This window comes from Muntiacus reevesi, chromosome 9 (genome assembly GCF_963930625.1).
Source record: "Muntiacus reevesi chromosome 9, mMunRee1.1, whole genome shotgun sequence".
In the NCBI taxonomy this organism is placed as follows: domain Eukaryota; kingdom Metazoa; phylum Chordata; class Mammalia; order Artiodactyla; family Cervidae; genus Muntiacus; species Muntiacus reevesi.
This window is the reverse complement of record NC_089257.1, coordinates 43,436,853-43,459,938: the sequence shown is the minus strand read 5'-3', so window position 1 is coordinate 43,459,938 and position 23,086 is coordinate 43,436,853. Positions and strand designations below refer to the sequence as shown.

The 23,086-nt window shown below is 39.9% G+C and overlaps 2 protein-coding genes across 2 annotated transcripts; both read right to left on the bottom strand.

Annotated features, from left to right (window-relative positions):
• Window positions 1-6,802: 6,802 nt before the first annotated feature.
• LOC136175870 (olfactory receptor 52E4-like) lies at window positions 6,803-7,780 on the bottom strand. Its single transcript, XM_065946062.1, has one exon. It carries the CDS (start codon window positions 7,778-7,780, stop codon window positions 6,803-6,805), a length of 978 nt encoding a protein of 325 aa, XP_065802134.1.
• A 9,198-nt stretch (window positions 7,781-16,978) lies between these two features.
• LOC136175100 (olfactory receptor 52D1-like) lies at window positions 16,979-17,929 on the bottom strand. The gene has a single exon (XM_065945407.1). It carries the CDS (start codon window positions 17,927-17,929, stop codon window positions 16,979-16,981), a length of 951 nt encoding a protein of 316 aa, XP_065801479.1.
• Window positions 17,930-23,086: the final 5,157 nt, after the last annotated feature.

Genomic DNA, 23,086 nt, shown 5'->3' with positions numbered 1-23,086 from the left:
CCAGATCCTGTATGCCTCTCATAACATCATATATGGCAAATAGTAGGTAGCTTAGTTGCTAAGTCATGTCCTACTCTTGCGATCCCAAGGACTGAAACCTGCCAGGCTCCTCTGTCCATGGTATTCCCCAAACAAAAATACTGAAGTTTGTTGCCATTTCCTTCTCCAGGGATCTTCCTGACCTAGGGATTAAATCCAGGTTTCCTGAATTGCTGGCAGTCTCCTGCATTGCAGGCAACTTCTTTACCTACTGAGCCACCAGGTAAGCCCAAATAGTGAGCATATATAAATGTCAAATGAACGAATAGGCAGATGAATCAGCTCATTTTAATATGAACTTAAAATGTATCTTATTTCATAAGATTTCACATGTTTTTGTTTTCTTGTGTCTATAAACACCAAAAGCATGCCTGTATTTGAAGGCTATAACTTCTCCTTAAATTCAGGGCAAAATTCACATGAATTTTTATCTACTTTGCTTGAAATTTTGGCAAAATGACTCAAATTAAATGGGAAAAACAAATATCTGAAGATAATAATTTAACAGGGGGGAGCTTATTCTACTAGAAATTAAAATGCATTATAAAGCTCTATACTTTGAACAATTAGGTTACAGTTTAGAAATAAATAACTGGGCAAACAGCATCAACATAGATGCCCAAGGGTATAGTGTCTATTATGCAACTAAGGTAATACATCCAAACACTGAAGAAAAGCTAGATTCTAGATAACATGACTAATAACTAAATGTATGTTTTCAGATGACTTATGATTTCATGCCTACCAATGTCAAATCTAAGTTTCTTTTATTTTAGTCTATTTTGGACACACAAAGCTTATAATGAATAACATAGCATACATTCTTACATTCATTATGTAGACTAAGAAACAGAGTGCTACAAAAATATTAAGAGCCTCCTGTGCAGTCTTTTCATGTAATATTTGTTTTACTTTTATTCTTCAGAACTGAATTACATCACTCCCATTTCCATAACATTTTATATATTTTATTTTCACTACTTAAGTATGAATCCTTAGTTAATTCATAATATTTTAAAGTATATTTTAAACTGTATATAGATAGTGGTATGCCATGCCATTTTTCTGAACTTTAATTTTTGCTCATTTGTGAGATTTTATTTGTGAGATACACACATGTTTATGCATGTATAATATTTTATTTGGGGGATACAATTATGTTTCTGCATGTATGGCTAGAGAAATATTCATTACTTCTATAAGTTTTTTATTGCTACTATGTGCATCTATATGCTCCTCCTATGTTTTATTCAGTGAAGATACCACATTTAATTCATTCTTTTATTTGAATGAAAAAATTGTATTTAATCAATTCATTTTTCTTTGATGAGCATTTATGTGGTTTTTAATTATTTGTAAATATAATATTGTTATTAATGTTCTAATATGAAGCTATCTTGCTTACTTGTGAAGTGTGCCTCAAGAGCTTATATTTGGAATGAAATTTCTTGGGTGTAGAATATCTCTAACTTTTCTAAAGATTAATAAATTGATCTTGAAAGTAGTTGATCCATATGTAGCATCCCATCAACTGTGATTCTTATTTCTCTATATTAACAGTTGGTGAGAATATAGAGATGATAGTGTTTCTGCTTCTCAACCTTGACACTAATTGTTAGTATTATTTGATTCAGTTCAGTTGCTCAGTCATGTCCGAGTCTTTGCGACCCCATGAACCCTGACATGCCAGACATCCCTGTCCATCACCAACTCGCAGAGTTCACCCAAACTCAAGTCCACTGAGTAGGTGATGCCATCCAACCATCTCATCCTCTGTCATCCCCTTCTCCTCCTGCCTTCAATCTTTCCCAGCATCAGGGTCTTTTCAAATGAGTCAGTTCTTCGCAACAGGTGGCCAAAGTATTGGAGTTTCAGCTTCAACATCAGTCCTTCCAATGAACACCCAGGACTGATCTCCTTTAGGATGGACGGTTGAATCTCCTTGCAGTCCAAGGGACTCTCAAGAGTCTTCTCCAACACCGCTGTTCAAAAGCATCAATTCTTTGGCACTCAGCTTTCTTTATAGTCCAACTCTCGCATCCATACATGACTACTGGGAAAACCATAACCTTGACTAGACAGATCTTTGTTGGCAAAGTAATGTCTCTGCTTTTTAATATGCTATCTAGGTTGATCATAACTTTCCTTCCAAGGAGCAAGTGTATTTTAATTTCATGGCTGCAATCACCATCTGCAGTGATTTTGGAGCCCAGAAAAATAAAGTAAGCCACTGTTTCCACTGTTTCCCCATCTATTTGCCATGAAGTGATAGGACCAGATGCCATGATCTTAGTTTTCTGAATGTTGACCTTTAAGTCAACTTTTTCACTCTCCTCTTTCACTTTCATCAAGAGGCTCTTTAGTTCTTCTTCACTTTCTGCCATAAGGGTGGTGTCATCTGCATATTTGAGGTTATTGATATTTCTCCCGGCAATCTTGATTCCAGCTTGTGCTTCTCCCAGTCCAGTGTTTCTCATGATGTACTCTGCATATAAGTTAAATAAGCAGGGTGATGTACTCCTTTTCCTATTTGGAACCAGTCTTTTGTTCCATATCCAGTTTTAACTTTTGTTTCCTGACCTGCATACAGGTTTCTCAAGAGGCATGCCAGTTGGTCTGGTATTCCCATCTCTTTCAGAATTTTCCACAGTGTATTGTGATCCACACAGTCAAAGGCTTTGGCATAGTCAATAAAGCAGAAATAGATGTTTTTCTGAAACTCTCTTGCTTTTTTGATGATCCAGAGGATGTTGGCAATTTGATCTCTGGTTCCTCTGCCTTTTATAAAACCAGTTTGAACATCTGGAAGTTCACAGTTTACGTATTGCTGAAGCCTGGCTTGGAGAATTTTGAGCATTACTTTACTAGCATGTGATATGAGTGCAGTTGTGTGGTAGTTTGAGCATTCTTTAGCATTGCCTTTCTTTGGGATTGGAATGAAAATTGACCTTTTCCAGTCCTGTGGCCACTGCTGAGTTCTCCAAATTTGCTGGCATATTGAGTGCAGCACTTTCACAGCATCATCTTTCAGGATTTGAAATAGCTCAACTGGTATTCCATCACCCCCACTAGCTTTGTTCATATTGATGCTTCCTAAGGCCCACTAGACTTCACATTCCAGGATGTCTGGATCTACATGAGTGATCACACCATTGTGATTATCTGGGTCATGAAGATCTTTTTTGTACAGTCCTTCTGTGTTCTTGCCACCTCTTCTTAATATCTTCTGCCTCTGTTAGGTCCGTACAATTTATGTCCTTTATTGTCCCATATTTGCATGAAATGTTCCCTTGGTATCTCTAATTTTCTTTAAGAGATCCCTAGTCCTTCCCATTCTATTGTCATCTACTTTTTTGCATTGATCACTGATGATGACTTTCTTATCTCTCCTTGCTATTCTTTGGAACTCTGCATTCAAATGGGTATATCTTTCCTTTTCTCCTTTGCTTTTCCCTTCCCTTCTTTTCACAGCTATTTGTAAGGCCTCCTCAGGCAGCCATTTTGTTTTATTGCATTTATTTTTCTTGGGGATGGTCTTGATTCTTGTCTCTTGTACAATGTCATGAACCTCCATCCATAGTTCATCAGGCACTCTGTCTATAGATCTAGTCCCTTTGATTATTTGATTATTTTGTTTTAATTTTACTAATCTGAGAAGTGTGAAAGTGGTTCTTACTAAATTACTTTATTACTCAGATGGTTGAGGAAAGTTTAATATATTTATTACTCTTTATGCTCAAAGGTTCATGTGGGTATCCCTGGTTGGCAGTACCTTGTGTATTGTCACAAATGGTGACCAAGAGGAAATAGTATCCTTAAGAGTTCCTTGGATTGCAAGGAGATCAAACCAGTCAATCCTAAAGGAAATCAACCCTTCTAATATTCATTGGAAGGATTGATGCTGAAGCTGATACCTTGGCCACCTGATGCAAAGACATGACTAATTTGAAAAGACCCTGATGCTGGGAAACATTGAGGGCAGGAGGAGAAGGGGGCAACAGGGAATGAGATAGTGAATGGCATCACCAGCTCAAGGAACAAGAGTTTGAGCAAACTCCAGGACATAGTGAAGGATGTGGAAGCCTGGTGTGCTGCAGCCTATGGGGTTGCAAATAGTTGGACATGACTTAGCAACTGAACACAGTGATTTCACAGGGAAAAGATGATTCAAACTCCCCATTTGGACCCTTCCTGGACTCTGTTCTATATATCTTCTACTTCCATTGTTTTACTCTATATCTTCTTGTTATAATAAAATTTTAATCATAAGTATATTTTTCTACATTTTCATGATTTCTCTAGAAAAGTATTGAACATGAGGGTAATCATTGTGACTCCCCAATTTTTAATTGGCTGGGGGAACCTGAACTAACTGATGACATCTGAAGCGAGAGTGGTCTTGTGGGAATTACTCTCTCAGAACTTACAGTTTGGCCAATTCTAGATAACTATAAACACTGGGTAGAGAAATATTTTCTTAGTCATATTAGGCTAAATTAACATAAGGAAATTTTTTAATATAAATCACAGTATCTGTTACTTATTGTTATTAACAAACCACTTCAAACCTAGTCATTGAGGACTTCCACAGTGGTACAGTGCATGGGAGTCCACCTGCCAATGCAAGGGACATGGTTTCGATCTCTGGTCCAGGAAGATTCCACATGCCACGGAGCAACTAAGCCCATGTGCCACAACTACTGAAGCCCATACACTATAAAGCTTCTGCTCTGCAACAAGAGAAACCACTCAATGAGAGGCCCATGCACTGCAACGAAGAGTATCCCCTACTCACCTCAACTAGAGAAAGACTGCATGCAGTAATGAAGACCTAGTGCAACCAAAAAATAAATAAAAATAAATAAATTTTAGTCAAAACTAGTAGCAGAAACCAACAATTTTAATTTGCTTACAAATCTGACTTTTTAGTCAGTGCTCAGAGGGAGACTTTGTTTCTGTTCCTGTAGGTACTGACTGGGGAATTTGAAGGCTAGTTCAACTTGGCATCAGATAGAATGCTTAAAGCATCTAAATACTGACTTACTCCAAAGCCTGGTGTCTGGGCTGAATGAATATAAATAGGTAAGGGCTTGAACAGCTAGGAATCCTCATTAATCTCTCTCCATCCATACATGATGTCATGGCAGCTTCAAGGAAGCTGAAATGCTTACACATAAGTGAGAGAGAGAAGAAGGAGAAGGAGATGGAGGAGGAAGAGATGCAAAGGATAAGGGAAGGGAGGCACAGCTCAGGGAGAGAGGAGAGAACAAGTCTGTATTTCCTTCTATAACCTAGATTCAAAAGTTCATATGTGTCATTTCCAACACATAAATATTATGATTAATCATAAAACATTGTGCTGAGTAATTTTTAGGTCTTTCTTATCTATATGTTTCTGGGTGGGTAAAATACCTACTCTTGGTATGCATTAGAGGTAGGCAGTGCTCAATCATTATAGCTTCTGCAAGTTTTCTCCACTCATAGAAGACACACTTCCTACACAAGCCATAATTTTAATTTTTCTCCTTGTGGTTGCATTATTTCAAGCTTTGAAATATGCTTCCTTTCTCAGACCTTGTTATTCAATTACTCAGTATATTGGAAGCCTTTATTATTATTTATCATAGCTGGTACTACACTGGAGAAGTTTTTCATTCCCCTCTAGTTTAAGTATCATGACTCTCCTTTAAATAGTGGCCATGTTGACCCTATGGTGGGTATTCTTTTTCTCCAAATTCTGCCTTCATAGATTGGTTCTACAATAGGATGACAAATCCTAGAATCATTTTTGTCTCAGCCTTCCTGTATCTTTAATTATTTGCAGAATATCCATAACCATTGTCTAGAAGTCTTAAACAATAACTTCTAAACTGAATGAATTCCCATGTCTGAGCAGAGGTTCAGAGCTCTAAAAGATGCCTCAAGTTCTCGTATTTGACTTCCTCCCATGTTCCCAGAGAAACTGCCTTATAGATGTCTGTAGCCAAAAATGCTCAGTATAAAACCAACTTTTATAACTATAACCATCAGCAGAATTTCTCAGAATTCTGTCTTTTTAAGAGATTCTGACAGACACTGGAATTAGTTGAAAAGCGTAGGAGAAGAATTAAAATATGAAATTAATTAAGATACATACAAATCTTTTTAAAATTAGAATTTTCCCATTTTTCATTATCTGTTCAAATTTCTCTGTTATTTGGAGGTGATACTCACACCCAAATTGCCTAGTTCTTCAAGGAAACAACAATTCTTGATCCCTAAATGTAAACTTTCTGCAGCAGGGATAATAAAATAATGACAGTAAATGCAATTTAGAACTTTCCCTGTTCCTTCTCACTCACCTCAGCTTTCACCACTTTCTATTTCTCCTTAAACACACAGGTACATTACACCTTAGCCTTGAAATGACAAAGTGGTGAGCAAGTTATTATTTGCTCTTATGTTCTTATGGAAACATACCACTCTACTTTATATGTACAGTATGTTATTGTTCCAAGTGCTTGTTCTTACATGTATGACCACATATAATTTGCCAAACATGTGTGTCTGTTATGGAAGAATATGTCATTATTTTTATTTAATAGAGGATAACTGCCTTGCTTTTAAATTACTGTGAATAAGGTGGGTCTCCTATGTCCTAGCCCATCTGTCCAGTGATTTTGGTTGCTAATCTGCAAGTATGACATATTTTTCCCATGAGCCAATTCCTCCAGGAACAGCATCCACTTATTTTTTTTTTTCTCATACCCACCAGCCCTAATAATCAGAGAGGTTTCTGATCATGGATAATGTTTACAAGCTTCTTCTTCCAGCACCCATATTTTGTCAATTTGTCTCGAAACTCTTTGGTTTTCACTGCATAAATAATAGGGTTAAGCATTGGAGGTACAAGGAAGTAGAGGCTGCCAAGAATGGTGTGCACATGAGGTGGGATTCCCTGGCCAAAGCGATGAGTGAGAAAAGAAAACAGTGAGGGAGTGTAAGAGATTAGCATGACACAGATGTGTGTGGTGCAGGTATTTACTGCTTTCTGGTGGGCTTCCTTAGAAGAGAGCCGCATTACAGCCCGGATGATCAGCACATAAGATGAGGCAATAGCTGAGATGTCTACCCCAGCAACCAACAAGGCCACCACCAGACCATACACCCTGTTGACGGTGGTGTCCACACACACCATCTTCACCACGGCCATGTGCTCACAGTAGGTGGTAGGGATGACATGCCTGGCATGAAAGGGCATCTGCTGGAGGAGGATGGGCATGGGGAGAATGAGCAGGACAGCTCTCACTAAACTCACGAGGCCGATGAGCCCGATGCGGCTGTTGGAAAGGATGGTGGCATAGCGCAGGGGCTCACAGATGGCCACGTAGCGGTCAAAGGCCATGGACATGAGGATGGCAGACTGCAAGGCAGAGATGGAGTGGAGGAAGAAGAGCTGGACCAGGCAGCCCTCAAAGCTGATGTCACTCTGGTCAAACCAGAAGATACACAGCACCTTGGGGATGGTGGTCGTGGACATGCCCAGGTCCGTGAGGGCCAGCATGCCAAGGAGCAGGAACATGGGCTTATGCAGGGAGCGCTCTGTGGAGATGGTGAAGAGGATGGTGCAGTTCCCCAGGATGGTGACAAAGTACATGGAAGAGAAAGGAATAGAGATCCACTTGTGTTTGTCCTCCATCCCAGGAATGCCTTGGAGAAGGAAGAAAGAGGGGTGGCCCTGGGAGGCATTGCAAGCAGTCATGCTGGTCCCCTGGTGGAGCACCTGAAAAGGGCAATTCAGAAACAACTGAGTCTGGATTTTAAAAAGAATCAAGATTTTCAAAGTAGAAATAAAAGTTGGAATATTAAGATACACAAAAATAATTGTGATTTTTTATTAGAATATAAAAGAATTGTATGCTATGGTAGAATAGTAATAATGTGGCATAAAATTAATATCTGAGAGAATATATTTTATAGTAGCAATTTTATTAAGAACAGATGGATTCATAATTACCAAAACATACCATTAAATTTACAGGAATACATTGAATATATTCTTTAATGTATTTTCACTTAAAGACTATAACTCAAAGTATATGAAACAAACATACATAGAAATACAGAGAAAAATTGATAAAGTATCACATTCCTTTCTCAACAAACCAAAGGCCAAATAAACAGGTCAACAAAAAGCTGTTTATAAAATAAGAGAACTTGAAAACTTACAGCAGAATTCTTATCCATGAGCTAAATAATACACATTTATTACAGGCTTAGGAATCGTGGGAACTGTAAAATGCTGAATAAGAATAAAGAAGACAGTAAGATTCTGATCATCTGAATCTCTGAGATGAGGCCACCAAAATGTGAATATAAAGTCCATACTCACCTAGAATCATTTACCTGAATGTGAGGCAATAAGAGAGTGGAAAGCTAGTCCCAAACACCGTCTTCAAATGCCTGTGAGTGAGTACATACACATGTATGTAGGCATGGCTTAGCAAATATTCATTTGCCTCTTGAAGAACACACTCATAGCTTGGCATCTCTCCACTCCTCTCATTCAGGAACTCAGAATCCGTGGTGTGTCTCATTAAATAACTTAAGTAAAGGCCCCCAGGGTGTCGAAAATTAGCTCTTTGTTACTCCTTCATCCCCTAAACATACACACTACTGCTATTAATTGTAAGATTGACGCTGAAGGTTGCCCTGAGCTCCCAAAAGATAATGCTGGTAGACCTTAGGGATGTTGGGAATAACACTGTCTTTGGCAGTCCTAAAAGAGCCTGAAAGAGGGAAAAGTGAAAGTGAAGTCACTCAGTTGTGTCTGACTCTTGCCACCCCATGGACTATAGTCTGCCAGCCTCCTCTGTCCATGGGATTTCCCAGGCAAGAGTACTGGAGTGGGTCACTATTTCCTTCTCCAGGGGATCTTGGAGAAGGGGGTTGAAGTTAAATCTGAGTCTGGAATTAGATTAGGGTTTTGCAGTTTGGACACCCCAAAGACCCCATTCCCACACGTGTGAGCATTTGAGAACCAGGGAGACTTTGCTTCCTGGCTGAAGTATTCAAGCTCATGAAATAGTCAGAGGCACAAACCCTGTTGTTGATACCCTGGTAAATTGGTGTTAGTGGTCTCGAGTTCTGTCTATCCCTCAGTGCTTTCTAACTTCACTCTAGCTTTTTTCTCAGGTTAATAGTTTTGATCCAAACACCTCCAGGGCATTTTCTTCGATACCACTTACTTCACTCAGCACCCACAGCCTCTCCTGTCTCAGCATCCTCTCAATCTCTGAGTCCAAATGTGACCATGTTTCCTTTCTCATGGTTCCAAAGAGAGCAAATCATTAAAGTCTTCAAAAATATCTCTCCAAGTCCATTGCAAAATGCACAAGACAGAACAAAAGCATCATAAAATCTTTCAAAGATGTATCAGAAATGGGCCTCAGGGAGTCATATTCTAAATCCCGATGTAGTGCAAGTTCTGCCTGCAGACAGGCTCTGTAGGGAGACTTTGTTCACAGTCAGGTGTCACTAAGAGTGAAACAATGGCAAAGGAATGTGAGTGGCAATATAAACGAGCTGGGTCAGTCAGTATATCAATAGAAAGAGTACATCAATGTACTTACGTGCTTAGTTGCTCAGTCATGTCCAACTTTGTGCGACCCCATGGACTGTTGTTCACTAGGCTCCTCTGTCCATGGAATTTTCCAAGCAAGAATACTAGAGTGGGTTGCCATTTCCTACTTCAAGAAATCTTCCCAACCCAGGGATCTAACCCAGATCTCTTGTATCACCTGCATTGGCAGGCAGATTCTTTACCATTGCATCACCATAAGGGCAAACATAGATGCACCTGCTCATAGACACATCCACACAGCTTCCCCTACAGAAAGCTGTAACTCTAATAGCATGCAGAAATCTTGAGCTCAGTCATTTGTTTTTCTCTATGTCCGAAGGTGGTCCTGAATGACAGGTAGCCACCAAAAATAACCATTTCTTCCTAGTCCTGCTCCCCATTATTTTATCCTCGGGCCCGTCAAATACCTGAACACAATTACTAAAGAAACCTTTCTTCATAATATGTCCCTAATTCCATCAAGCACCTTCTATTATCAACCAGAGGATTCTCACTTTAGTCAAAACTTTTCACCTTAACTTTTTGGATAATCATACCACTCTGGGATAATAGCCCCATCTGATTTTTCTGCAAATAGTCAGTCCCTCTCATTAACATCTTATATGCCACATAGTAGGTTTCCCTGGTAGCTCAGCTGGTAAAGAATCTGCCTGCAAGTAGGAGGTCCTGGTTCAATTCCTGGGTTGGGAAGATCTCCTGGAGAAGGGATATGCTACCCACTCCAGTATTCTTGGGTTTCCCTGGTGGCTCAGACAGTAAAGAATCCACCTGCAATGCTAGAGGCCTGGGTTCGATCCCTGGGATGGGAAGATCCCCTTGAGGACAGCATGGCAATCCACTACAGTAATCTTGTCTGAAGAATCTCCATGGACAGAGGAGCCTGGTGGGCTACAGTCCATGGAGTTTCAAAGAGTCAGACATGACTGAGATAAGTACAGCACAGCACATCAGTGAGTTCAGTTGCTCAGTCATGTCCGACTCTCTGCGACCCCATGGACTGCAGCACGCCAGGCCTCCCTGTCCATCACCAACTCCCGGAGTTTACTCAAACTCATGTCCATTGAGTAGGTGACGCCATCCAACCATCTCATCCTCTGTCAACCCCTTCTCTTCCCATCTTCAATCTTTCCCAGCATCAGGGTCTTTTCAAAAGAGTCAGCTCTTCGCATCAGGTGGCCAAAGTATTGGAGTTTCAGCTTCAGCATCAGTCCTTCCAATGAACACCCAGGACTGATCTCCTTTAGGATGGACTGTTTGGATCTCCTTGCAGTTCAAGGGACTCTCAAGAGTGTTCTCTCAACACCACAGCTCAAAAGCATTAATTCTTCGGCACTCAGCTTTCTTTACAGTCCAACTCACATCCATACATAACCACTGGAAAAAGCATAGCCTTGACTAGACAGACCTTTGTTGGCAAAGTAATATCTCTGCTTTTTAATATGCTGTCTAGGTTGGTCATAACTTTTCTTCCAAGGAGTAAGTGTCCTTTAATATCATGGCTGCAGTCACCATCTGCAGTGATTTTGGAGCCCCCAAAAATAAAGTCTGTCACTGTTTCCATTGTTTCCCCATCTATTTGCCATGAGATGATGGGACCGGATGCCATGACCTCAGTTTTCTGAATGTTGACCTTTAAGTCAAATTTTTCACTCTCCTCTTTCACTTTCATCAAGAGACTCTTTAGTTCTTCTTCACTTTCTGCCTAAAGGATGGTGTCAACTGCATATATGTGGTTATTGATATTTCTCCTTGAAGTCTTGATCCCAGCTTGTGCTTCCTCCAGCCCAGAATTTCTCATGATGTACTCTGCATGTAAGCAAAATAATCAGGGTGACATCACACAGCCTTGACGTACTCCTTTTCCTATTTGGAACCAGTCTCTTGTTCCATGTCCAGTTCTAACTGTTGCTTCCTGATCAGCATACAGATTTCTCAAGAGGCAGATCAGGTGGTCTGGTATTCCCATCTCTTTCAGAATTTTCCACAGTTTATTGTGGTCCACACAGCCAAAGTCTTTGGCATAGTCAATAAAGTGTAAGTAGATGTTTTTCTGAAAATCTCTTGCTTTTTCAATGATCCTGTGGATATTGGCAATTTGATTTCTGGTTCCTCTGCCTTTTCTAAATCCAACTTGACCATCTGGAAATTCATAGTTCATGTACTCTTGAAGCCTGGCTTGGAGAATTTTGAGCATTACTTTGCTGGCCTGTGAGATGAATGCAACTGCGCAGTAATATGAGCATTCTCTGGCATTGCCTTTTTTTGGAATTAGGATGAAAACTGACCTTTTCCAGCCCTGTGGCCACTGTTGAGTTTTTCAAATTTGCTGGTATATTTCTTGCAGCACTTTCATAGCATCATCTTTTAGGATTTGAAATAGCTCAACTGGAATTCCATCACCTCCACTAGCTTTGTTCGTAGTGATGATTCCTAACGCCCACTTGACTTCGTATTCCAGGATGTCTGGCTGTAGGTGAGTGATCACACCATCATGATTCTCTGTGTCATGAAGATCTTTTTTGTAGAGTTCTTCTGTGTATTCTTGCCACCTGTTCTTAATGTCTTCTGCTTCTGATAGGTCCATACCATTTCTGTCCTTTATTGTGCCCATTTTGCATGAAAATTTCCCTTGGTATCTCTAGTTTTCTTGAAGAGATCTCTAGTTTCATGGTTTATAGTGGGCATATGTAATTGCCAAATGAATGAATGAATGACTATGCAAATTATATCATTTAAATATTAGCTAAATATGTTTCCTAGTTCATGAGATTTTACTTGCTTTTGTTTTCTCATTTATATAGACACCAAAAGCAAAACTTTTAAAAATAATTTATTTGTTCATTTATTTATTGGTTACGCTAGGTCTTCATTGCTGCATACGGGCTTTATCTAGTTGCCACGATCAGGGGTTACTCTTTGTTGTGGTGCAAGGGTTCTGCACTATGGTGGCGTCTCTTGCGGAGCACAGGTTCTAGGGCATTTGGGCTTCAGTAGTTTGTGGCCCTTGGGCTCAATAGTTGCAGCTCAAGAGTTCTAAAGCATGGACTCTGTAGTTGTGACACACGGGCTCAGCTGTTCCAAGCCATGTCAAATCCTCTTAGACAAGGGATTAAACCCATTTCCCCTGCATTGACAGGCAGATTCTTATCCGCTGTACCACGAGGGAATCCAGCACAACTATTTAAAGGCTATAACTTCTTAAATGAATTTATAATTTAATGGCAAATCCAAACACATTTTAATGATTTATTTTATTTGAAATCTTGCCAAAGTGATTCTGAAATTCAACAGTAAAAACAAACATTTGAAGATAATAATGATAAAATAAATAATGTTTACTATTCTTATTTAAAGATATCTGTTCACTTTTGCAGTGTGACTCAAAGGATAATATTGAGGAGTGAAATTTCTGGTTTGTAAGATATGCATATCTCTAACTTTGCTAAATATTTTAAATTGATCTTGAAACCAGTGGATGCACATTTAATATCCCATTGGCAATGCATAAGTATTACTATTTCTCTATATCCTCACTAATTTTTAGTATTTTCTGATTTTTGTTCTAAGTGTATGCCAATTTAAGGAGTGTAAAAGTGGTTTTCACTGCTTTGCTCTTAGTACTGAGATGGTTGAGGTTGATTTTATAAAACATTTTTGTATGTATTTCTCCTGGTAAGGGCATGCCTTTATCTTTCATTATTTCTATTTTTCCTATTTTTATCATTTTTCATGTCCATGAATTTCATAATATACATTCTTTTTTATTTAACTTTTAAAAATAATGAATCATAAATTTTATTTCAAAATGCAAACTTCACTAAACATGCATACACATTATAACAATAAAATTTACATTTTCATTAATTTTTTTCCTTTTGATAGGGCATCATTACAATATAGAATCTATGTCTTACAAAATACATACAAAGTTTTATCCAAGCAAGCCAAGGCAAGATTGGGAACTGTATAACTGTACTACTTCAGTGCAGATGGAGAAAGGCGAAATGTGGCCTTCGTAAGCATGGTGTGGTGCTGGTTGGAAAAAAAAAAAAAAAACACAAGTTCCTACAGATAAGGAAAACATGTGTTCAGATGGAAATGGCCTTGTACCCTTGGAGTCTAATGTGGGATTTGGCAAACAATCCCAGAGGAGCTCCATCAATAGCTTTGGGAGGAGGAGGGGCATCTGAGAAGGCCAGGGAGGCTGAGACCCCGAGTGCACCCAGCATACAGAGATTCCCAGGCTGATTCCTGGCCAGTGGGAGCCATAGCGGCCCTGCCTCCAACAACGCATGGCTGCTCAGCTACCCTCCAGTCCTCAGGGTCCTCGGCGCTTGGGACAAGGACTCTCCAAGGTGAGCCTCCCACCACATGCCCAGGCACCCTGACCCAGGAATGGACCCTGGGAGGTGGCCCCCCTGCTCCAGGGATGGCAGGCTGGCCTAGGACATGCACCCCTGGGCTGAGCAGGGGAGTCACCCTTCACCCAGACCTCTGGCTGCCTGGCAGGCATTTGGCTAGGTTTCCAAACAAACATATGCAACAACCTGTAGCCATGTCGCCAGGAAGATGTCTCCAAGCCTTGGGAGAAGGTGCTCATGCAACACTCCCCTACCCCCCGTGCCTCCTGTGTCCCCCACAGGGAACGCAGCGTGTTCAGGGCAGGGGAAGCCACTTGCTCCAATCCAGTTCCTCTTTAAATAAAAGTAGTAAGGTTTTAAAGCTGCATGAGAAGGGGACAGGCTGGGTGGGGCCGGGGGGCACACTTCGAGTCCCATATGGCAAGAAGGGTCAGTAGAAATCAAGCATGGCCCTGGGCTCCTGCCTCTCCCCACATCCAGCTCTTCTAACTGATGAGAGACAGAGTAGCTGACGGGGGAAAGGGCCTCTCCTGAAAGGGTGTTCAGGCATGTATCAGTAGTAAGCTGGACGGTCCATTCAAGTTCTGGTACAAAATTCTCTGGAATGTATCTGGGACCAACCTTTGAAGCTCAAGTCTTGGAGTCAGGAGAATCAGTTACAGGACCTGGCTTTCCGCAGGGCGATCCTGTATATTCTTTTTTATTTTTTCAACTATATTTCAATTAATTTCTTAATTGTTTAACATAGAGACCATGCACATTTCTGTTGGATTAAAGTATCATAGATTTTGTTTCTATTGCTATAAATTTTAAAATATGCATTCCTAATGTGGCTTTACATAAAAATGTGTTAGTTTGTGATTTTATTTACTTTGAACTTAGCATATTTCTTGAAATATCATTAGTTTTAAAAATCTATCTCTAGAGGCTTATGGGTTTACTCTGTAGAAAAATCCTGTCATTCGTTAGTCATGATATTTGTCTTTCTTCCTGTGTGATCATAAGCCTATTTCTTTTCATTGTTCTATTATGTCAATTTGGATAACATTAGCAGAAAACTCTGTGTCCTGGGGATTCTAGGATACACAATGTGTTGTTGACTATATGAGATAAAGAAAAGATCAGGACATGTCCATAGTGACCCACAAAATAATTTGCATGTAAAATTTAATTGCTCTGACAATATCAGGAAAATGCAAAGGTCATTGGTCATAAGGTAAATGTGTTAGCTACAAAGTGTCACTCTGAAATAATTCATTGAGAAACCTGTCCTGTAGCTTTCCCATTGACATATGTGTTTCCAGACTTCTCACAATAAAGCACCCAGCAGTCATCTTCATCTCTTTCAAATTTAATTCCAGATCCAAAGGATCCTGCCCTCTCACAGCCATCTCTGACCTAGGGCTGACACTTCTACTGCAAACACTCTTGGTCAAAGAAAATGTGAACAATCATTTAATCAGTGTGTGTGTGTGTGTGTGTGTGTGTGTGTGTGTGATTCTTAATTTCTTGAGGCTGGCTCTTAGTAAATAGTTCTTTTTTGAACACTTTTTCTCTACTTCCAGCACATGGGATTTCTTTTATAGAAAGAATAGCTTTCTATGGTTCTTACTATCAATTGAAAGTTACTCCATTGGTTCTTGATCTTTTCCTAGGAAGATTCAAGACTTATGGGAGCATGAACAGGCCAGGTAATAGCATTATAGGAAAATAATTTTCTATATATTTAGCAGGTATAAATGAGTTGTACTTCAAAATCTCTCAGATAATACGTGATACTGACTTGCTGTGACAGTGTGGATCACAATAAACTGCGGAAAATTCTTTAAGAGATGGGAATACCAGACCACCTTACCTGCCTCCTGAGAAAGCTGTAGGCAGGGCAAGAAGCAATTGTTGGAACTGGACATGGAACTATGGGCTGGTTCAAAACTGGGAAAGGAGTATGTCAAGGCTGTATATTGTCAGCCTGCTTATTTAACTTATATACAGAGTACATCATGTGAAATGCCAGGCTGGATGAAGCACAAGCTGGAATCAAGATTACAGGGAGAAATATCAATAACTGCAGATATGCAGATGAAACCACCTTAATGACAGAAAGAGCACAGGAACTAAAGAGCCTCTTGATGAAGGTGGAGAGGAGGTGGAAAAGCTGACTTAAAACTCAAGTCAAAATACCAAGGTCATAGCATTCGGTCCCATCATTTCATTGAGAAATAGGTGGGGAAAAAGTGGAAACAGTGGCAGGTTTTATTTTCTTGGGCTCTAAAATCACTGCAGATGGTGACAACAGCCACAACATTAAAAGATGCTTGCTCCTTGGAAGAAAATCTATAACAAACGTAGACACTTAAAATCACTTTGCTGACACAGATCTGTATAGTCAAAGCTATGGTTTTTCCAGTAGTCATGTACTGATACGAGAGTTGGACCATAAAGAAGGCTGACCACTGAAGAACTGATCCTTTCTCATTGTGGTTCTGGAGAAAACTCTTGAGTCCCTTAGACTGCAATAAGATCAAACTAGTCAGTCCTAAAGGGAATCAATCCTGAATGCTCATTGGAAGGATTGTTGCTGAAGCTGAAGCTCCAATACTTTGACCACCTGATGCCAACAGCCAGTTCATTGGAAAAGACCCTGATGATGGGAAAGATTGAGGGCAAGAGGAGAAGGGAACAGAAAAGGATGTGATGGTTGTATGGCATCATCGATTCAATGAACTTGAGTTTGAGCAAACTCCAGGAGATAGTGAAGGACAGACAGGGAAACCTGGTGTGCTGCAGTTCATGTGATCACAAAGTGTCAGACACGACCTAATGACTGGACAACAGCAACTGACTTGCTCGGATTGGCAGAAACAGAAACTTCTAGTACAAGGATAAGAGATGTTTGAGAAAATAGCAAATTAATTATAGCTTTACCAGTTCTTCCTTGGGTTATGGAGAGAGGTAACTATCTTCTCCCCATAAAAAAGTCAAATATTCTCAGGCGGATCTGTTTGGTGTTAATGCCATAGACCAAGGGGTTGAGGACAGGGGGCATAAGGAGATAGAGATTTGCAAGTACAATATGCACATGAGGAGGTATTTGCTGGCCAAAGCGGTGGGCAAAAAAGGAAAAAAAGGCAGGTACATAGAATACAAGAATCACACATATATGAGCTCCACAAGTGCTAAATGCTCGGAACTGGGCATCCTTGGAGGGCAGGCGCAGCACAGCCCGCAGGATCAGGCCATAGGAAGTGGCGATGAGGACCACGTCCATGCCGGTGACTGAAAGGGCCACGGTGAGACCATAAATGGTGTTGGGCCTGATGCTGGCACAGGCCAGTTTGGCAATACCCATGTGTTCACAGTAGGTGTGAGGGATGATGTGATGTCCACAGAAAGGTAAGCGTTCTATGAGGATGACAAAGGGGAAAACAAAGAGAAGGCCACGGACCACACATGCCAGACCAATCTTCCCAATCACCACGGCGTTGAGGATGGATGCATAATGAAGTGGGCGGCAGATAGCCACGTAGCGGTCAAAAGCCATGGCCAGCAGAACAGCTGATTCTGTGGCAAAGATTGTATGCACAAAAAACATCTGGGTGAGGCAGCCTTGGTAGGATATTATGTGGGACTTAAGCCAGAAGATTGTTAGCATTTTGGGCAATGTGGTCGAACAGAGTACCAGGTCAGTGATAGACAGCAGGCACAGGAAGAGATACATTGGCTTGTGCAGAGTTCTCTCCTTCGTAATGATGTAGAGGATAGTTCCATTGCCAACCAGAGCGAGGATATACATGAAGCAGAAGGGGATGGCAGCCCAAATATGCTGGTCTCTCATCCCAGGGATCCCAAGTAGAATAAATGTGGAAGGATGGAAGGTAGTGTCATTGGGGACAGGTGCGGAAACCATAATGATGCAGAGAATCAGGCTTTATCTTTTTGAAAGCTATTATAAGGTGAAATAAATTCATCCTAGAAACTATCTATTTCTCCTACAAATCTTTAATTTCATACCTTTCTTCCATTTCTACCAGTTCTACTCCAAATCATTCCTTCCTCATTTCTTTCCTGAGTAATTAAAACAGTTTTGTAACTAAATTGCCCACTTCTAAGATTTTCATCTTACAGTGAAACCTCTCCATTTCTGCCTAATATTCTAACATGTGAAAATCATTAACTATTAATATCATGCAAATATAACCTTTCTTAGTGCATGCTGTGAGGAATATCTTGTATTTTTCCCCTTTGGTCGATTCTCTGCCGCTTTCTATCTTGTTCTGGTCCCTGGGACACTGGGTTACAATGACAGAGTCCCTTGCCCTCTCATTTCTGGTTTGATGTGACAATGGGAAACACCATCTGGAGACTGGAGGGAGGTCAGGGATTTTTTCCTTCAGCTTTCCCCCAGCAAGTTTGCTGCAAGCTGGACACACCTCTCTGCCAGCAGCCTTTTTGGCTCTGGTTTTCTCTTTTAGCCATATTTCTCCTCTTGTTCCTTTGGTCCAAGGGTTGTGACAGTGCCTGCTATCAATAACCCAATAACTTCATACACACTTGTAGTTTTCTTATACTTACACCCACACTTTTGAAAGTGGTTTCCATGTTATGTATGCTATGAAGAAAAGATACATAAGCCAGTTCCTGCTTAGAGAAAGCTCTTCTGAGGAAATTAAATTTAGTCTCCAAATCTGAGTTTTCCCCAAACACTTCAAGCATCTCTTGCACAACTCAGTTTCCAGGATTGTCACCCTCTTTATGTGGTCCAGACTAGATTTAGACTGCTGGGTTCAAAATCTGATCTGGTTGCTGTTACTTGCTAACTGGATTATCCTCAGCAAATATTTTATTCTCCTCAGTCTTCAGTTTTCCAATATAAATTTCAGGTAATAATGTTTTAGGGTTTTTTCAAATAATTAATTGAGAAAATCACATAAAGTACATAATGCAGTCCTATATTTTAAGAAACATTTGTTACAATACTCACTGATACTTCTCATGCTTTTGCAAATGTCTGAGTCAGTTAGTCTAACTATATATTTGCCTTTCAGAAGAGGAAACTTTATTTAGTCTCTCAAGTTGAAAGACATTTTGGTCTTTCTTGAGTTTGTAAGCCATGGTTGAAGGCACTGTGGTTTCACCCTCTTTTAAATCAAGAACTGTTTTTAGAGATAGCCAAAACTAGTCCTCAGTTAGTTAGGTTAGGTGGACTCTCTCAAGATACGAGCTGGATGGCTCCTCAATGAGCCCATCAACATGGCAATGTCATTGAGGTCCTCTCATAAATCTCCCTTGGGAGCAAAAGACAATTCTGATATATGAGTCTTTTAAAATAAAGGGAATGTGTTTTGTGCTGCTACCAAGAAAGAGTAAAGATGAAGGAATGCATATCATTTCTGTTAAAGGAAGAACTTCTCTCAGACTATTCAATAAGACAGAGATCTGATTTTGCCATGGACAGGACAAACAGAACCTGGGGTAATGCAACAGGTATTCCTAGCTTTGTGGGCTTTGAAACTTTCTGTGTGAGAAATTGTAGGACAGAGTTAAAACAATTAGACTTGGAGGATGGAATCCTCAGGCATGGAGGAGATTGGAAATCTAATAAGTTTTCTGATTCCCTATGTTTTCTGAGGCCACTATAGGGTCCTAGGTACTCAAGTACAAGGTTGCTTTCTAACAAACGTATGTATCTTTACTCCCCTCTGGCTGGCCTGACTGATAGTGAGAACAAGATGCAGAATGAGACATTCTTACCTGATTATTGCTTTAAGAAAAGCTACTCTTAGAGCTTTGATTGACTTATCTTGAACCCATAAGTGAAATAGTAAGGGACTAAAATCTCTAACTGCAATAAAACAATTGAGATACAAATAAAAGAAAGACTTGCTGATGGTTCACTTTGGTATGCAATAAGGCTGCCCTAATACTTGAAGGATTCAAGAAACTGTACCTCCTGTACTGGAGTTGGGTGCCAATCTGAGATGACTTCTGGAGTAGACAAGAACATCAGTATGTTTGTAGGACTGTTATCCTTCTATATCTCCTCCCTACCTCTGCTCTTGGCTTTACAGAACAGTCTTCAACCTTTTTCTCTCCTTCTTGTCCATTTAACACTTACTCCCAGCATTGGTGGTCAGTTGCACTAGAGAAATCTTGATCCAGCACAAAAGAGTATATTTCCAGGATCTGAGATTTGGTCTCATTTATCTCGACCCTCTGAAGGCTTTTTAGACCCAAAGGGGCTGTGCTGTGGCTCAGAGCACCAGTGCTCCCAGCTGCTAAAAGTAAAAGTGAATTTGCAAAGATCTCTGGGGAAACACACTCATGTCAGAGTCTTCTCTTGGATGCTGGACATTTTTTTTAAGTCAGGAGGGATCATCACTGTCTCACAGTAAGTTAATACTCACTCAGCCCTTGAGAAAAAGATGTATTTTGCCAAACTGTGTCAAACTGTTGAGAAGGGAAATTCAAAGAGAAAGGAGGCAACAAGGAATAAAAATAGACTGGGAAGAGATCTACCTGGAGTTGGATTTTGCACAACTTTCTTTGGTTCTCCTGTTCTCAAGAAAATAATCACTACTATGTTTGATTTGAATTCCTCTAGCTTGAGTTTGAGTCTTTATTCTCTTAACATTTTGTCACTCCATTTGGGTAACTTTTGTTCTTTTTTCCTTCATCTAATTGTACCAGATGATAAGCTATATACTCAAAGGTACTGTTAGTTATAATCCAGTGCAACATACGTGCTTTTCCAACAATGCTCTAAGGAAGTTACATATTTGTCTTCTGAAATACTCTTCAGTGTTTTCCATCAAACTCTCACTTGGTTCAGCTAGGTATCCTGGAGTGGAAATGCAAAGTTGAATGTTAGGTTGATGGGGTCAAGAAAAATTCCTATAAATTAAGGCAACATGGAAAGTGTGTACTTGGGAAATATGTGACAGGAAACAATAGCATTTCCTCCCAGAATAGGACCATCATCTAAGATTATCTAGGACTAGAGTGATTCTGAGCTATGGGAATATGGCTTTCCAAGGAAAAAGAGACACGGCGGACTCAGATTTATTTCAAGTGTACTTACTGGGCAGATCTCACATCATCGTAAACATCTTAGTTATCCTGTCACCACTCTTCTCCCTCTCACGCCCCAGACCTAGTATCTGATTCACTGGTATTGAACTATAAATACATATTCAGTGCAAAATGCTATTCCCAATTTGTCTGTGAATTTCATGCAAGTTGGTGTTTAAATTTGTGCAAGATTTTTGAAAAGTTATTTGAGAGTAAGTATGAAGAAACTTGGGGTCTCCCAGGAGACTATAGTGGTAAAGAATCTATCTGCCTGCTAGTGAAGGAGATGTAAAAGACAAGGGTACAATCTCTGGAAGATCCGCTGGAGGGAGGCATGGCAACCCACTCCAGTATTCCTGCTTGGAGAATCCCATGGACAGAGGAGCCTGGCAGGCTGCAGTCCATAGGGTTGCAACACTATTAGAGTTGGACACTGCTAAAGGGCCTTAGCACACATGCATAAAGAAACTTGAAAGATAATTTCCTTTATTCTAGTACTCACACACAGAGGAATCTATTTTATACAGGAAATATAGCAGATGGGACTGAGAGATATACAGATTTGAGTCCCAGCTCTGATATTTACTAACTGAGAAATTTCAAATACATTTTCAATTTTTCAAATCCTCAGATTCCTTATCTGTAAAATAAAGCTATTAATTATACTTAAAGTTGGTGGTTCCAAAACTTTACTGTAGACTGGAAACTCCTGGGGTTTTTTATTATAAAAACTGCTGATGCATTCATCTTACTCATAACCATGCTGATTTAATTGATGCAACATGAAACTTGGACATTTACAGCAAGCGAATTATCAAGGCCCTGAAGTAGACTGTATCTGATGTGTTTGAGATTCAGGAAGGCAAGTAAGGCAAGAGTGAGGTGGGTGAGTAAACAGGAGTAGATGAGACCAGAGACAAAAAGGCAAGGTTGGCTGGAATCTGCAATAGAGGTTTTTTTAATTCTCATATGTCTGACTTGTCTTTCCTTTCTGTATATGTGCTTCTGATGTATGTAGATGGGGCCATGTGGCAGGTTGAACTTCCTAGTGGCTCAGTGGTAAAGAATTCGCTTGCCAATGAAGGAGATTCAGGAGACCCAGGTTCGATCCCTGGGCCGGGAAGATCCCTTGGAGGAGGAAATGGCAACCTGCTCCAGTATTCTTGCCTGGAAAATTCCATGGAAAGAGGAACCTGGCAGGCTACAGTCCATGGGGCTGCAAAGAGTTTGAACACAACCAAGCAACTGAGTGCGCATGTTCACATGTGGCTGGTTTTAGCCAATAAAGCTAGAATAGAAATGACAAGTGTCCTGTTACTGAAGAAGTACAATAAAGTGTGTGTGTGCATGTGCACACGCATGCTAGGTAAAGGAGAGTGAAAAGGAGAAAGCATTTGTACTAAACAGTAATTCTAGAAATGAACCTTAAATTCATGCTGGTAAGGAGGAGAAAAAATGAGGCAATATGAAAATGTAATGAGTTTGATTATTACTGCATTGAAATTGAAGGATTATTGCAATGGGATTCAAGAGAAAGTGAATTAGAAAACAGGAGGTAATGGGTCAAGAACTGAATGCTTATAATTTAGATCATGAAGAATGTGTGTGTATATATATATGTGTGTCTGTGTATATATACACACACATATACATTCCATATATATATATTTCCATATTATATATTTATGTATTTCCAAACAATGAAATAGATGAAGTAGAATGGTTAAGAGTTTTGGAGAAAACTTCAGAGTACTGAAAATCAAATTGTTTCAGTTATTTGTAACTACATTACAAACTACTCCCCCAAAGTAGTGATTTAAAACAATTTATTATTATCTGTTATTGATTTTATGGGCTATTGTCACTGAGCTTTCTCTCACACACACAAATGACTGCAATCGGATTTTTTATGAAGTTGTAGTCATTTCTAAGTTTCTTTAAAATTGATGCAATTGATGTTGGCTATTAACTGGGAGCTCAGACAGACTCTCAATCA